Source organism: Centruroides vittatus, unplaced genomic scaffold (assembly GCF_030686945.1).
Source record: "Centruroides vittatus isolate TY-2023 unplaced genomic scaffold, ASM3068694v2 scaffold_435, whole genome shotgun sequence".
Classification (NCBI taxonomy): domain Eukaryota; kingdom Metazoa; phylum Arthropoda; class Arachnida; order Scorpiones; family Buthidae; genus Centruroides; species Centruroides vittatus.
In genome coordinates, this window is record NW_027122708.1 from 2,480,647 (window position 1) to 2,498,078 (window position 17,432).

At 34.0% G+C, this 17,432-nt stretch overlaps 3 protein-coding genes across 3 annotated transcripts in view; 2 read left to right on the top strand and 1 right to left on the bottom strand.

Moving 5' to 3' along the window:
• LOC136989066 (E3 ubiquitin-protein ligase RNF13-like) overlaps positions 1 to 17,432 on the top strand; it is an 87,797-nt gene that overhangs the window by 7,741 nt on the left and 62,624 nt on the right. The window contains exon 2 of the mRNA XM_067287157.1: positions 14,002 to 14,091. Within this exon, the coding sequence (XP_067143258.1) occupies positions 14,017 to 14,091 (75 nt within the window). The 5' untranslated portion in view covers positions 14,002 to 14,016. The remainder of the gene's footprint in view (positions 1 to 14,001; positions 14,092 to 17,432) is intronic.
• LOC136988973 (uncharacterized) lies at positions 765 to 2,420 on the bottom strand. The gene has a single exon (XM_067286989.1). It carries the CDS (start codon positions 2,418 to 2,420, stop codon positions 765 to 767), a length of 1,656 nt encoding a protein of 551 aa, XP_067143090.1.
• Positions 2,774 to 3,787, top strand: LOC136988974 (uncharacterized). Its single transcript, XM_067286991.1, has one exon. The coding sequence runs from the start codon at positions 2,774 to 2,776 to the stop codon at positions 3,785 to 3,787; it is 1,014 nt and encodes a 337-aa protein (XP_067143092.1).

Sequence of the window (17,432 nt, forward strand, 5' to 3'; positions counted from 1 at the left end):
ACTACATAATCCCCTCTGTTACACTCACTGTTGCCAATTTAAATATTTTGTATCTACATCTAAGTATTTTTAATGTTGTCTAGATGTTTTCCCACAAAATTTATAGCATATGGCCTAATGAATTTAGATGTTTTATTTTCTCACAGAATTTATAATAGCATGTAGCCGACGAGATTCAGATATTTTTATTTCATTTTTTAGATATTTTGTTTAGAGTTGGCAAAACTGAAACTTATTCTGGCCACGTCGTTGCACATGTCCTACCTAGTCGGGTTCAGATTGCTAGTTGACATTTATGATTATTTTGTACAGTACTGGTACATTAAATTAATTTAATCTCCAAAATGCCAAAAAGAAACTGTATGTTTACTGATGATTGAAAAAAGTCCGTGATCGTATTGACAAAATGAAATATGAATGGTGCTGTTTAGAATTTTCAGTAACTCATGGTGGGCATTCAAACATTAAAAATCACTTGAAATGTACAAAACATAAGGCAAGCATATAATCTCTCTATTCACCGGAACTTGTAATAATAAAAGAAACCCTTCTAACCTTTTTTACCCAGTGTGGTTCTATTTTTAGAATCGCTTCGTTCTATTTACAGATTAGCAAACGTTTTCACAGCCCCTCCTGGGCTCTTCTTCAGGCTTCGTCGAATAGGCCGTTAACATTCGAAAATATTCAATTTAAATTTCTTTCCGGAATATTATCACGTGCGGCAGCTAGATATTTGTACTGCGCATGCTCGATGCTCCTCTCCTTTAAACGCTGTTTTCTAGGACAACCTGCCATGCGCTCGATAGGATCATTTCGTCCTTATGATTAACGCAGGTGTTACGTAATCCAGCCTTAAATATCTCTATGGCTTCTAGCCATTTCAATTGCTGTGGGTTATAGCTGGGTATAATGATTTTTGCCGCATGCAGGTCCGCCGTTATCTCCTCTTCCGACGCGTACGTCGCCAGGGCCGTGGTGTATCTACCGTGCTGTATGTCTGACTCGTGCTCCTTTAATCTCACTTTTAACGCACGTTTCGTGGAACCAATGTATGTTAATTGTCTATCGCACCTGTGATCTTCTAGTGGTATCATATATACTCCCGGAAGCCTGTCGGGGTTTGGTGGGTCTTTACTGTTGCTTAATATTCTGAAGAGAGTCTGACATCTTCTGTACACGATGTTAATTCCTTGACGGTTGGCCACGGTTTTGTAAATAGATTTCAGCACTGGATTGTATGTGATAGGTATCCTTTCATTTTCCTCCTGTGTGATATTCAATGGTTGTGCTGTTTGCTTATTTTCCTTTTGGGAGTTCTCATGTCTTCTAGACAACTTTTCAATGAGCGTTTTGCTGTATCCATGGCTTATAGCAATATTTTGGATATGATTGAGCTCCGTTTCGAGCGCTTTTTTTGTAGAGGAGTGCGTATGAGCCCTTCTCACTAATGCTCGGAAGGCAGCTATTTTGTATTGAAAAGGATCATATGAATTTCTAGGAATATATGTGTGGAACGTGCTAGGCTTTCGGTATACTGATGTAAGTATATTAGCTCCTTCAAAGTTGATATCAATATCCAAGAAGTGCACCCTCGATGAGTCGTGCTGCTCCACCTCTAATGTTAGCCCGTACGGATTACTGTTTATGGCTTCGAGGAATAATTTTATGTCCGGTTCTACTTTCCAAAATATAATAATGTCATCTATGTAACGTTTGTACAACAAGATGCTGGGCAAGAATCGCGGTAGGATATTGTTTTCCAATCTCCTAATTACCATTTCGCACAAATCACCCGAGAGCGGGCTGCCCATCGGGACTCCTTTGCCTTGCATGTACGTGATCCCTTTAAATTGGAAAAGAGAGCCGTAACATAACAAATGGGCTAGTTCGAGAATATGTTGGTGCATTGTGTTGTCCTCAACTATCGAAAACAGAAAGTCCCTTAGTTCGCAAAAACATGGTGGTATTTCTATCGACGGAAACAACGATCTGAAGTCTAAGACCGTAGCATAAGCTGGTTTTGCTATCTTCTTCAATTTTTCTATAAGTTCTGCTGGGTTGGTTATATTGAACTGGTATCCTTCCAGGTGCGGGATGAGCAAGTTATGAGTAAAAGATTCTAAGATACGTGTGGGGGCCTTAGTCTTGTCCACCACTGGTCTCAGTTGCTGTGCTTTTTTGTGTGTTTTTGCAAATGCAAATAACCGCGGTATTTCTGGAGCATCAACTATTATATTTCCCATTTTCATTCTCTTGGCCAGGCTTGTGTTCGCAAAACGTTTGACCCGCGATTGTAATTTATCTATATAAACCCCTTGCACTTCCGTACATCGAGTCATGCTAATGTATTCTTCTAAGCCTTTTTCATACGTATCCCGCTTCATCAGTACTAACAGTTTATCCTTGTCGGCTCTAGTCATAGTGATGTTGTTGCGTTTTATCCAACTTATTGCTCATCCCGCACCTGGAAGGATACCAGTTCAATATAACCAACCCAGCAGAACTTATAGAAAAATTGAAGAGGATAGCAAAACCAGCTTATGCTACGGTCTTAGACTTCAGATCGTTGTTTCCGTCGATAGAAATACCACCATGTTTTTGCGAACTAAGGGACTTTCTGTTTTCGATAGTTGAGGACAACACAATGCACCAACATATTCTCGAACTAGCCCATTTGTTATGTTACGGCTCTCTTTTCCAATTTAAAGGGATCACGTACATGCAAGGCAAAGGAGTCCCGATGGGCAGCCCGCTCTCGGGTGATTTGTGCGAAATGGTAATTAGGAGATTGGAAAACAATATCCTACCGCGATTCTTGCCCAGCATCTTGTTGTACAAACGTTACATAGATGACATTATTATATTTTGGAAAGTAGAACCGGACATAAAATTATTCCTCGAAGCCATAAACAGTAATCCGTACGGGCTAACATTAGAGGTGGAGCAGCACGACTCATCGAGGGTGCACTTCTTGGATATTGATATCAACTTTGAAGGAGCTAATATACTTACATCAGTATACCGAAAGCCTAGCACGTTCCACACATATATTCCTAGAAATTCATATGATCCTTTTCAATACAAAATAGCTGCCTTCCGAGCATTAGTGAGAAGGGCTCATACGCACTCCTCTACAAAAAAAGCGCTCGAAACGGAGCTCAATCATATCCAAAATATTGCTATAAGCCATGGATACAGCAAAACGCTCATTGAAAAGTTGTCTAGAAGACATGAGAACTCCCAAAAGGAAAATAAGCAAACAGCACAACCATTGAATATCACACAGGAGGAAAATGAAAGGATACCTATCACATACAATCCAGTGCTGAAATCTATTTACAAAACCGTGGCCAACCGTCAAGGAATTAACATCGTGTACAGAAGATGTCAGACTCTCTTCAGAATATTAAGCAACAGTAAAGACCCACCAAACCCCGACAGGCTTCCGGGAGTATATATGATACCACTAGAAGATCACAGGTGCGATAGACAATTAACATACATTGGTTCCACGAAACGTGCGTTAAAAGTGAGATTAAAGGAGCACGAGTCAGACATACAGCACGGTAGATACACCACGGCCCTGGCGACGTACGCGTCGGAAGAGGAGATAACGGCGGACCTGCATGCGGCAAAAATCATTATACCCAGCTATAACCCACAGCAATTGAAATGGCTAGAAGCCATAGAGATATTTAAGGCTGGATTACGTAACACCTGCATTAATCATAAGGACGAAATGATCCTATCGAGCGCATGGCAGGTTGTCCTAGAAAACAGCGTTTAAAGGAGAGGAGCATCGAGCATGCGCAGTACAAATATCTAGCTGCCGCACGTGATAATATTCCGGAAAGAAATTTAAATTGAATATTTTCGAATGTTAACGGCCTATTCGACGAAGCCTGAAGAAGAGCCCAGGAGGGGCTGTGAAAACGTTTGCTAATCTGTAAATAGAACGAAGCGATTCTAAAAATAGAACCACACCGGGTAAAAAAGGTTAGAAGGGTTTCTTTTATAAGGCAAGCAATAGGAACTTTCTCAAATATATTGTCATGTTTTAAATGTATAGATTTAAGTGACAAAGAATTTTTAAAGAAAGTTCACACTAGTGATAAATATTAATAACTTAATAGTAAGATGTTTAGTTGAGTTATTAAAAATTGTTTTTAACTTGTTTTTGTTAACACCTTCTTTATTTAGCCTTTTCAGTCATAGGTACTTATCCTAGTAGGCTTTATTTTCTGTTGTGAGTATTTTCTCAAAATTTTCCCTGTTTGAGAAAAAAAATATTATGGTAAGTGTAATTCTAATTACTTTAGCCACGGGCAGTGTTGATAATCACGGGAAGTTTATGACGACGCGGTTTGAAATAATTATTAAATTCAACACTTTTTAGTGCAATCAGCTTCCTTTTAGTCGTATGACTATTCCAGCTATTAATTTTCTTGGTTTAACATAATAATTAAAAATTTTGGTGCAAAAAAAATTTTTTTCTATTGTTAGTCTATGGAGAGACTTTGTTGTAAATAATTGGTTGTTATAGCTTTTGTACATTCCTTTTTGAACTCTGGTGTTTTTCTAGTTTGAATGACATTAGGTTAACAAATAAGTGTCTTTTCAGAAAAGATTGATTCAAATTTGACTATACCAATCAGAATCTAGAATGTAAACAAATGCTAAAAAATTGTTATTTCATGGTTTTTCAGCACTATTTTCACTTATTTTTATGTTATTTGATGCTATTTAGATGAATAAGCAAGTTTTCCAAAGCATAAAATTGAAAATTTCCGGCCGAAATAGAAACTTCCTGATAACATCGGAAATGACAATCTAACATCATTTTATTCTATTTGATTCTTCTAAAAATCATTATACTATGTATTAGGCTTAAAATATTCGATATCTAAACCAGAAAGTGTGTTAGCTAGAAATAGAAGAACTTCAACTCCCATTTCTCATCTCAGAGAAAGTCATAAAACAGTCCAGTGCTAATGACTTTGTGAAAGGGAAAAAGTTCTATACTTAGAAACTTCATAAGAAGGGATTTGGCCTGTACCATCTGTGGGCTGCATAAACATTGAAAGGGGGCTGTACGTGGCCCCCGGGCTGCAGGTTGTGCATCCCTGCCTATATTCTCTTGAAAGTTCTGTGGATGTTTTTGCTGGTGGTTTTGATGTTGAAGAACTTTTGTCATCATCCAAACTATGATTTTGTTTATTTCCTTTATGTTTATGCAAAAGCATTAGTAAAATTTGATTCTCACTATTAATGAGGATTTTATAATGTAAACTGAGTTCAGGTCTATTTTGAAATGCACTTTCATACAAATTACAGTAGAGCATCGATTATCCGACCCCCGATTAACCGACCGCGTTCTAGTCGGCAAATTCAAATGTCTGCTAGTGATGTAGCGCTAAAATATTTGGTTATGTCTTGGCTACTTTAATATTATTTTTGTTAAATTTTTGCATGTTTTAGCTGGCAGCACTGGCTCGACCATGAAAGGAAGGCTAGTATTTAAACTAGGTCTAATACACTATACCAATAATGTATTTTTTCATACTTTTCGGTTATCCGACTTTTCAGTTGTCTGACCAACCCCAGTCCCCAATTAAGTCGGATAATCGATGCTCTACTGTAATTAGAAAAACATAGGTTTTTATTCAAATCATTTCAAAACCAAACTTTTTCCTTTCAGATTTTCTCCATTAAAACCGAAACAATAATCTTCAGATTCTATAACAAAAAACTTTTTCTTAAACCTGTCAAACAGCATGAGCTTTTTGAATGTCCCACAGAAAAACATTCCAGTTCCATCTTTACATGGCTTGTTTTGCTCATTCACCCTATAGACTTTTCCCACTTGTTCAAAAATTTCATGATGGTTCATTGATTCCTGGTGCCATTGTTTCTATTTTTATTCCTAGTAGTCCAACTTCTCCATTCACTTTGATCATTCTCAGGCTTCACTTGTTCCAAATATAGATTGCTCATAACAAAATTTTTTTTTTTTTGTGATTTGATTTTAAGCTAATTTTTCAGATAGCACTAATTCTAGAAATTACATAGAATTAACATTATAGCAATTGTAGGCAATCTTCTGTAAGCCAGTTACTGAGTTATCATGTATTTTTACTTTGAATTAAAAGTATCATCAGTACATTGTAGATTGCACTGAAAAACTGGTGCTTGTTTTTAATGAATTAGACAATATTTTTATTTCTTATTGTTCCTATGTGTTAAATTTGTGCACTTTTAATCTTTTTACTATTGTATTAAAATTAATATTTTTACTTTATTTGAGGTATTTATCTTTTAATTCTTTCTGTACTAGCTCACCAACAGCCAAGTGGATAAACCCAATGAACAGTGGTTGTAGATTTATGCCTGACCAACAGGCTGACCACAAGAGTTTTCTAGGTATTCTTTTCATGTCTAAACCTAAATAGGGGCCAATTTCATATAGAAAGTCCTCCCTAGAGGAATTCACTTTTGACAGATTGTCTGTGTTATTTTGCTGTATTTCACCAAACCAAACTCTATCAAGTGTGATTGGTTAACTGAAATTATTTCACCTCTTATTCTGGATAATAGATTTTACTGTATTTTGTATATATAGAATAGGTATAATGTTGAATCAACAATTATTCAATTTAACTAAGGATGCACCGATTCATTGGTAAGTAATTGGTAATCGGCCATATTGGCCATTTCTCTGATTAATCAGTATCAGCCATTTCTCCGATTAATCGGTATCTGCCATTTCACCGATTAATTGGTTTGAATAATCAGCCAACTTTACATTTTAATATTTTTGTTAGAATGTCACGTATAAGGCTAGTAATAAAAATAAAAAATTTCTGTTATATACTTATTATTTATCACATGACAAACTGAATATTACAAAAATTTTAAGTTAAATTATTTATTTTATCAATACATATTATAAGGTATAATATAACCTATTCAAAGCTATCTCTTTTATTTAACACGTTAACTGCCATACGACACGCCGGCAGTCGTACTAGTCAAGGCCGTACAGAGCCATTCGACGCGCCAGCGGTCGTTCTAGTCAAGGCCGTACAGAGCCATACGACCGCCTGTGGTCGTAATAACCAATGTAGTTTCACTCAAGGTTAAATTATCCTGGCTTCGTAAGACGTTGTTTTACATCCTAGTGGTGGCCTCTGGCGGATGTCTATGAAGTTTGTTTCCGACTGCCGGCCGTCGTATGGCCTCAGAAGTGGTCCGACGGCCAGCGGTCGTAGTTTTTTTAATAAAAAGCGATTTTATATCTAATAGTGAATAGTTAAAAGGAAAAAAATATCGAAAACTAGTTTAATTATTCTCTTTTGTTACATAATAAAGTAATTAATATTAAATATTTCATGGTCTTATAGTCTCCGGTTTCAGGCTATACGATGGCCAGTCATCTGTTGTAACCTGATATATTTTTTTTATCTTCACTCTACCGACTGTTATATAATGACCCTTTTATTTATATCATAATAAAATATTAAATATCAAATTTTCTCATTGTGGCCTGAAAAGATGGAAAATATCATATTACAGTTAGCCTGATAAAACGCAAAATATCATATTACAGGTGGCAGTTAACGTGTTAAAGCTTAAACTTTAAATATATAAAACCAATAAAAATTTAATATTCAAACTTTAAAACCCTTAAATTGTGATGCAAAAACATGAGAATTTCATCATTTTCAGGACATAGCCTGTTTCTTGCCGGCTCATAAATATTACCTCCAGTGCTAAAATTCTTTCACTTTCAATGGAAGATGCTGGGGCACTTAGATATTTCATAGCTATTTTGCTGAAATTAGGAAAATGTTCTTTTGAACTTCACCACAAAAATGGGTCACTTTGTATAAGAGGTAAATGTAAATATTTTTCTAATTCTTGATCGAAACATTTGTTGTTTGTTTTGTTTTTTCTTCCTTTTTAAAAACATGCTCTTATTCATTTTTTCATTTACCAGAAGCTAATTCATCAAATAAATTAGAAAAACTTAGAACTCCATCTTGATCATCTCCAGAAATGGAAGCTTCAGAATTTAATTTTTCTTGAGATTTTGAATTATCAACATTATCTAAGCTATTGATTGTCCATTTTTTTATTTCCTCTACCATATATTTTGTTTTTTTTTTTGAAATTTTATTTTGAATCTTGAATCTAATAAAGATGACAAGCATAAAGACTTGTTTTCTATATATACTGAAAATTTTTTTTTTAATCGAATTTTCTAGTCCTATTGTGGTATTAATGCCATTAAAGGAACTACTGCCCTTTGCTTTTGATAATAAGAATAATTTCAGAGTCTCTGTTGTGTGAATTATTGAAGATGAGGTGGTTTCTCGGTTGCTGGCTTCCACAGTAAAAGAAAAAAATACCTTCATATTGAAAATTATTTTTATAACAAATTGTTATAAAATTATTTTTATCGTATGAAATTTTATATTTTTATTAAGAATATATAATTTCATGCGATGATAATCATAATATATAGTTACCTATTAATACAATAAATTATTAACACTAATCGGCTGATAATGCGTGACCGATTAATCGGTAATTGGCCATTTTGCTTATCGGGACATCCTTAAATTTAACTATATAAACATTAAGAAATCCAGGTCAATGCTATTACTTTATATAATTCTAATTTGATTATTAGAGAGATTGCTTTTTCAATTAATATTGAAAAATCTAATATTTCCAGTTTAGTAAATCTGATTCAATATGTTTTATGAAACAATTATTCAAGTTATTGAATAGATATTAATTAAATGATAACAAACAAATAAATTTACAATGATAGCTTTTATTTTATTGATAGTGAAGAGAACTAACTAAAATTCTCTATTGTTTGTTCATATTTTTATAATTTAGCTGATACTATTAATTATATCTAATCTATATATATAAACCTTGTTGGTTTGTCCTTTATACAAATCTTTATTCTTAAACTGATCTGGACTAAAGTTTTTATGAGTATTACTTAGACATACTATTCCAAAATGTTGTAGTAGTATATAGCTTCTGCATTAGACTTGCTGCCTATACATGTAGTGCTATCTATTGACAAAAATTATAAATAAATAAATATATTATTGTAGTAAGTATGGATGCTGTATATTTAAATTCTGTGTGATGTCCTTGTAATCTAGATTACAAGGATGTCACACACAGAAATATATTGTTGTTGGTTTGTAGATAATAGCTTGTTGGTTTTTGGGATTGTTGATGATAAATTGTTGGTTTGCCTGTGACACCTGCCAACTAGCTTAATGCCTGCCTAAAGTCGTCATAACTGTGGAATCACGTTAAAAAGTTGTCCCTTTCAACAAATATGAGGGTCCGTCTATTTCGAGACAGATCTACAGAATCTACAGAGAATTTTGCTAAACAGCTTTTGTGTTTTGGTGATGAAGATCCAGATACTAATTTGATAAGACTTACTACATAAACCATAAATGGATATAGGGTAAGGTCGGGTAGTATCGGACACCTAAGCTTCTCCTATATTATAAAATATTTTTACAGCTCAATTGGTCCAGATTACATTCCATACAAAACCTCATTTTCTTATATAAACACCTGTTAAAATTCGTTTTTCTAAGATAATTTTCTCGTTTTTAAAAATACAGTAGAACCTCGATTATCCGGATTTTCAATTATCCGGATTGTTCAAAATAAACAAAAATTGTACGAATTTGCTGATTTGCACTTTGCGAATTGCGACACTATTTATGTTCTGTACATACGTGATGGAATGTATGAAACAAAATTTTGAAAAGACCAAGAGTAAATTCCAGTAACAGTAGAAAGTGGTATAGGAGACAGTGCGGAAGCAATAGCACAAATTTCAATATGTGCTGAATGTGACGAAGAAGATGTAACCGAGTGGTTAAATTGCGATGCGAATGATCCTGGATTTCAAATTTTAATGATGAGGAAATAATTAAAGAAATATCTGCCTCAGATGAACAAGATCGAGAAGACAAAGAAGAGATTTGCGAAGTAAGAGATATTGGTCCTACACATTCTGAAGCTTTTCAGTGCTTAGATGTCGCCATGAAGTGGTTTGAGAGCTAAGAAGAGTGTAACTCAGGACAACTTATATGTCTTAAAAGTATTCGCGATTTAGCAGCTTCAAAAAGAACAGCTAGCTTTAAACAAAAATCGTTAATTGAATTTCTTAATAAAAAATAATTTAATATTGAAGTTATATGTAAATCTAGACAAATAAAAATTATTCATACTATATGCATTGTCAATTATTACTTTTTCGATTATCCGGATTTTTTCTTATCCGGAGTACCTTCATCCCCAATTAGTCTGGATAATAGAGGTTCTACTGTATTAATTAATTTTTTTTTACACTTTTTACAGTCATTATATTTTTACCAAAGTTTAATTGTGGAGGGTTATATTGGACATGAGAAAAATCTGCAAGAAGAGAATTACTTTTGGTTTCACAAACAACTTTTTATTATTAGGCAGAGTTATTTTTGAGAAATTCATAAAAGTACAAATCACAGATCGTAAAACTAAGTTAATACATGATAAGAAAGTGGTATAAATGAGAAAAATTTAAAAATTATCAGTCTGAAAATTTAATTTGTTTTAATGACAAGTGCATTCTGTGTTTACTTGTTTTTGGTAATACAAACATTACATTCATAAAACAGATTGTTTCCTTTAAGATCAGCACAATTTTCGTGATCCTAACCTTCACAAATCCTACACTGAATCCAGCTTTCTTGAGTTTCTTGGTCTTCTCTCTTTTCTTGAACTGATTTAGACCTATTTACTGTTTTCTTTCTTTGTCTCTCTTTATTTAGACAATTTTCCCCCAGCAGTTTTCTCTTAGCTGCATAGATTCTTTCTTTCTTTCTTTCCATTCTTTTGTCATAGTTTACCCATATTGTTTTGTAAAACTAAAACATTCTGTAAGAATATAATTCTTATCAACCTTAAACTGTTTCCGATACAACCCATAACACTTCTGTCCCATACAAACCGCAACATTTTTGTCCGTTACAACCTGCAACATATCTGTCTGATACAACACGAAACATAATGGAACAAAACATTGGTTACCAAATATATATTAGTAAGCTTAAGGAAATTTCTGGCCTACAAGCTAAGAACAATGTTGTTTTCAACAATAAATAAAAAAAAACAACGTACTCTCATTTTCAGGCAAGCTATGACAACCAGAAGTTACTCTTCGTTCACTCAAAATACTATTAAAAAACTCAAATTTTCTGCCATATGCCAACAACACTGCTGCTTGACTAAATATGGCGGAATCTGAACCTCCTTTATTCACCTAACATGCTGGCGTTTTCACAGGTTCTGCCACTTGCAGCAAATGTTAGAAACAACGCTTGTCTGATACTAGCCGCCATCTGGTACTACCCGACCTTCCCCTATGAGAGAGCAATATTAGCATCTACAACTTCAGGATAAGTAAATTCAATTCAGCAAATGCATTGCTGAACTGAATTTGCATATCCAAGTGCAGCTTCCAGGAACCTACACAACATACAAGTCCATTGATTCCATTTTCAAGGCAGATGAGAGAGTAATTACCCAGTGGAGTTTTTAAACTCCTTAGAATTGGCTGGACTACCACCTCATAACCTAGAGCTATAGGTTTGAGAACCAGTAATGTTTTTGCAAAATTTGGACCAACCAAAGTTATGTAATGGGATGGAATGATCTTTTATCTTTGTCCTTCAAGCCCAAACAATTTTTTTGTTTTTTGCAGTTTCACTATTATAAATACTCTGGTTACTAAATGCACATTTTAGTTACTAGGATCATTGTTTTTATCACCCTCTCTCAATTCCACACTCCCTCAAAAACCTGAGCAATGCTGGGTACACATTGCTAGCATGTTTATAATGTCGTCTTTAATCTGGTTATATGTAAAAACCAAATATAGCTGAATTCATTAACTGTAGTCACTTTGGAACTGACATTTGGTTGTTATTCTTTGTACAGTACATATAACATTAAGTGAGATAACAAATAAGACTATAATTAGTGGAAATTGATTTTATTGACTAACATTATTAATTATTTTAACATGTCTTTTTAAATTTTCAAATTGAAACCTTTTAATTAATATTAGGCAGTGAATTTATTAATTATAGAATAAACAAAGCACCTTGTAATTACATGAATTTATAAAAAAAAAAGCTTTTTTGTTTAAATTCATGTAATTCACTGAAGAAGGCCTATGATATTAGGTCGAAAATGTTCTGATTTATTAAATTTACTGCCAGAGTTAAAAGATACTTTGTTTGTTCTGTTTTATTCTCTGGTTAGATTCTGTTTATTAATTATAATCATTGGATGAATTACTATTAATTAACAACAATGTTATTTTCTAGTTTTCTTGCAGTATTGTCTTTAACTACAGCTAGGGTATATTTGAAGTAAGAAATGCCAACAATTTAAACTGCTGTATTGCAAGCAAATAATGATTTAAATTATTAATGTTTAAAGCACTAATTAAGACTGATAATGATTATAAATGACCAACCACATATTGAGACTGATTAGTGTGCAAAATTAAAAATTCTCATTTACCTGAAGATAATGGTAAATGTAAATCAAAACTTTGATGAAAAATAAGAAAAGTTTTATAAGTGTTTTGGGACAAGCTAATTCTGATATCAAATGACTGGTAACAATGTCTATAATTACAATAAACAGGCACCAACTGTATTAATGAAATCTAATTATTTCTAAATTAATTTGTAAATTGTTGAATTTCAGCAGTATACAGGGTGAGTTTTTTTATCTTGAGACAATGAAATATTTTAATTGGATCTTATTATTTTGGAAAAAGGATTAAACAAAAGTTGTAGGGTTTTGAAGGGGCACTCAAGTGGTGACCTTGACCTATAAGATTATTTGAAGGTCAAGTCTGTGAAATTTCTTGCTCTTTCCATTGCCAGGGTCAAAAATATGTATTCCCATTGAAAAAAAAAAACAATCAGCCATTACCTCGAGTACCCCAAATTTGACCTCTGAAGGTCATCTCAAGTGCGATCATTTGAAGCGCAGCTCAACAAATGCGTCAAAGTGGAAGGGCATCATTTTGAACATTTGTTATAAAATTTTTCCCAAAACCAATATCTCAAGCAACGGTGAGAAGTAAAGTGACTCACTGAAAACAAGCACCCTGATAGCGAGAGGCAAGGGGACTCACTGAAAATAAGCACCTCAAAGGGAGCAGAAAACTACTATGTCCATGTTATTACTCCTGGGTAATGCTAAAAGTAATGAATGTTTCTAAAGGTCAAAGTAATAAGATCATGAAAAAATGTAAATTTTACCTCCCTGTCTATTCCAGTAATAAAAAGTATGGTTTCCCATTAGAAAAAGCTTTTAATTTTAACCTTAAAATAATCTTGACCTTTCACTTAGTCCTTAAGGTCAAGGGTATATCCGATTGTGAAATTTTCCACTCTCCATTGCCAGGGTAAAAAATATGGATTCCCATTGAAAAAACAGACTTGATCCTTAAATGGAAGTCAATGTCATATCAAGGTCACCAATTGATTGCCCCTTCGAAACCCCACAACTTTTGTCTAAACCTTTTTCTGAAATAATGAGATCCAATTAAGATTGGGTACCTTGATTTCTGATATCTAGTGGCAATGGGTGGGAGGGAATCAGAAAAGGGCGAATTTTTGTTGATGTAATACTTGAATGGTCCCTTTGGAATATTTCTAAGGTTTTGTAATCCATTGTTCAAAAATTTGAATTTAATTTCATATAAATAAAATATTTAAAACAGATATTTAAATGATTTAGTGACATTAGAAAAATGTTTTTGAGTGATGATAAAAATTGAAATTTATAAATGTTTTATAAATTTATATTTTAAAAATTTTTTGAATATTTTTATTAAATATTGAGTATTGAAACAGTTTCTTAAGCATTCTTTTAATATTTTTTAAGGAAAAAAAAGTACAGATGTCTTTATATAATGAAGTGCAGATATGTTTATTTTTATTATTCATTGTCATCATTCATGGAAAAATTATAGTGGTAAGTAAGTTTTAATAATTTTAATAAAACAAATTTATGATTTAATTTTATCATAAAATATATTATTTTGAAAAGTTTTTAATTTAAAAAAAAAATGCCATTTCAGAATTGGCACTTTTACCTCTTTAACTAACATTTTTTGCATCATCAAAACCTATTAGTAAGCTGTTATAAAATTAAGTAGAAAAAGAAATGAAACAATAGGAAAAAAATATATTTAAAAAAGAAATTTTAAACAAAAAAAAAAGATATTCATGATTAAGAACTTTTCTTGTTTTAATAAGTGTTGAGTTGTATAAAAACTGTAAACTGTAAACATACAATGGTCAGAATGATTTTAGAAAAGATGTACTGCCATTTAATGACAATGGTGGTTGAAAATGTGAAAGAAAGAAAGATCATTTCACTAGAATTACAGTAATTAGGTTGAATAAATTATCTATGTTTAGATAGTCATCCAAAAATTATTAAAGAGCATTCAGTGTTATATGTTAGTATAGGAGATAAGAGATTTAGATTCTCATTTCTCTTTATTGAAGATTTTAGTAATTGATATCTTTGTTTCACAGCAGAAGTATTTTGTGCTGTTTTTGTAAATTACAAATGTGATAACTAGTTACACTGTTAGCAGATTTTGTGCACTTTATTGGGCTGCAATTTGAAAAAATTGTAGACCTATAAATTCCCACTATCGTCTGTCCATTCGTTTTTCTTAATTTTGCAAATTGAGATGGATGAAATTTGAGGCCAGATATGGGAACCTTAAGAGCAGGAAGCCTTGATTAACTATACAGGGTGACAATAATTAACCCGTACAAAGTTTGTAGCAATGCTGCACCTTAACTTTTTTACCATCACCAATTTACATACTATTGTTTAATTCTCCATGATTTTCTGCCCGTGTAGATGTACTTTCGATGTAATAAGGGTTAGTTCTTTATTTTTTTAAGGATGTCAAACAAACATTGTGCAATTTTGGAGCTATTCTGGCAAGGAAAGCATCAATGTGAAATTGTTCGTCTGCTTGGTATTCCAAAAATGACAGTCTCGGATGCAGTTCAGCGATTCAAGGAGCTTGGCCATGATGGTGACCATCCTGGACGTGGAAGAAAGTGCACTGTTAACACGTCTAGGAACCACAAGATCATCACAAAGCGAGTTGACCGACATGCAAAGGTCTCCATGAGAAAAATTGCTCGTGAGATCAGAATTAATCGCAAATCGGTGTGGTTAATGGCGAAAAAGGAACTCGTACTCAAGCCCTACAAATTGCAAAAGGATCAGCTCCTCGCTGATGAAAACAAGTGCACGAGACTCCAAAGATCCCGTCAACTCAAGCGTCGGGCTGCAGGTCAACAATGGGAGTGCATTCTCTTCACAGACGAGAAGCTTCTCTCCGTACAACCATCAAAACGACAGGAACTGGTCCGCGGAGGCTCCCGGACGCTCAGCCGTCATTGAACATCACCAAAATCCAATGTCAGTCATGGTTTGGGGCAGAATTTGTGCAAGCGGCAAGACACCCCTTGTTTTCGTCGATCAAGGGGCCAAAATCAATCAAGACATGTACCACCGTGACATTCTTAAGGCCATGGTACTTCTGTGAGCTCAGCAGCATTTTGGCAGTGCGAAATGGACGTTTCAGCAGGACTTGGCGCCGACACACAGGGCAAAGAAGACTCGGGAGTGTGCAAGGCTCGTTTCCCTGATTTCATCTCGTCTGCAGAATGGCCACTGTACTTGCCGAATCTGAACCCAATGGACTACAGTGTGGGGTCCATTTTGGAGGCCAGGGCCTGTTCTAAGTGCCACAAAAGTTTGGAGTCTCTGAAGCAATCCTTGCACTGGGAGTGAGACGAACTGTCTCCAGAAGAGTGCGGCCCATCGCCGAGAATTTCAAAACGCGTTTGGGGCTCTGCATCAAGACAAAAGGAGGCCACTTTGAAACTGGCTGAATATCTGATTGATACGTGAAGTATTGTCACTGTTATATGCTGTTGTTTTGCTAATTTTCATTTCTTTAATAAATTTACGATGCAAACAACTTGTACGGGTTAATTATTGTCACCCTGTATATGAACTTTCAATGCAAACCAGAAGTCACGTTATTTCAATTCAAAACTTTTCCCTGGAAATTAGTTAATAGATGATTGGCATGACACTATTGTGAAAGGAAAAGTATGATGTACAGGGGCAAGCCATTACTAATAATTTGAGGTGGAGAGCATATATTTTAAATGAAATAAATTTAAAATATGATTAAAAATTTCAGCTTGGCATTGTGACAATGTCACAATAAATAATTGCTCATTGCAATAAGGTCTTCCATATTGTGGTTCAAGAAAAAGACAGTTCTTTCTAGTCTTAGGCTGGAGTCACACTTACAGAAAAACACCACTGAAAACTTAAACTGAAAGCCAAAACCAGAAAAATTTTATGTCCCTCATCTGTAAAATTTCTGGAAAATCAGCTCAAGAGGTGCTCAGTGGAAAATTTTTTCTGGCCATAAAATGTAGATGATGTACAATCTCTCTACACGCCGGTGAAATAATTAAATAAATTCTTCGAACCTGTTAACCGGAGTCAATCTATTTTTAGACTTCTAGATGTTGACCAATCAGATCCCTGGGAGTGATGATGTGTTTACAATGTCACTGGTATTGTTGCTGTGCTGCCCGTGGCTGAAAACAAGAAACTGTGAGAGCTGCTCGACGGCCATTTTGACACATGTTGATAGTTGCATTGATGCTTCAAAATCATGGAAGCTCAGAAAGAAAAAAAGTTAAAGGTAACCAAGAACCATGTTTAGCTTGAAATGGCAGGTGCCAGAATGAATGTGGATGTAGTGCTAATATATAATAATAATGTGAACTGACATTAAATGGAGAAGTTTGTTATTTTTTTATTCCGTTTTTCTTTTCTTTCACGATTTTACATGCAAAACATGGAATTCATAATAAACGGAAAATTGCCATTACTGTTACGTGAGCTGCTCTTTTCTGTAAGTGTGACTCCAGCATTACTCTGTGAATAAATTTTTTGAGTGCTCGTAAGGTTTCACAATACTTTATGGAATTTATTGTTTCTACTTTTGCACAACCTTTCAATGGTAAAAATGCAATCTGATTGTTGCTTTGTGCAGAATGAGGAAAATGAGTTTGTTTAAACTTAACTTTTAGGCACTGAGGCAACACAATAAATTGAGTCTTTGCATATATAAACTGCATTAAGGCTTTTGAATCTGTCATTTTTCTGTTTCTAGATCTTGAGGTGTTTGTTTTCAAGTTTCACGACTGTGCAATTGTAAGAATTAATTTTTAATTATATTTATTATATTTTAA

Excerpts from the sequence above, each read along its gene's own strand:
- LOC136988973 (XM_067286989.1), bottom strand. The coding sequence starts at position 2,420 with ATGACTAGAGCCGACAAGGATAAACTGTTAGTACTGATGAAGCGGGAT.
- LOC136988974 (XM_067286991.1), top strand. The coding sequence starts at position 2,774 with ATGGTAATTAGGAGATTGGAAAACAATATCCTACCGCGATTCTTGCCC.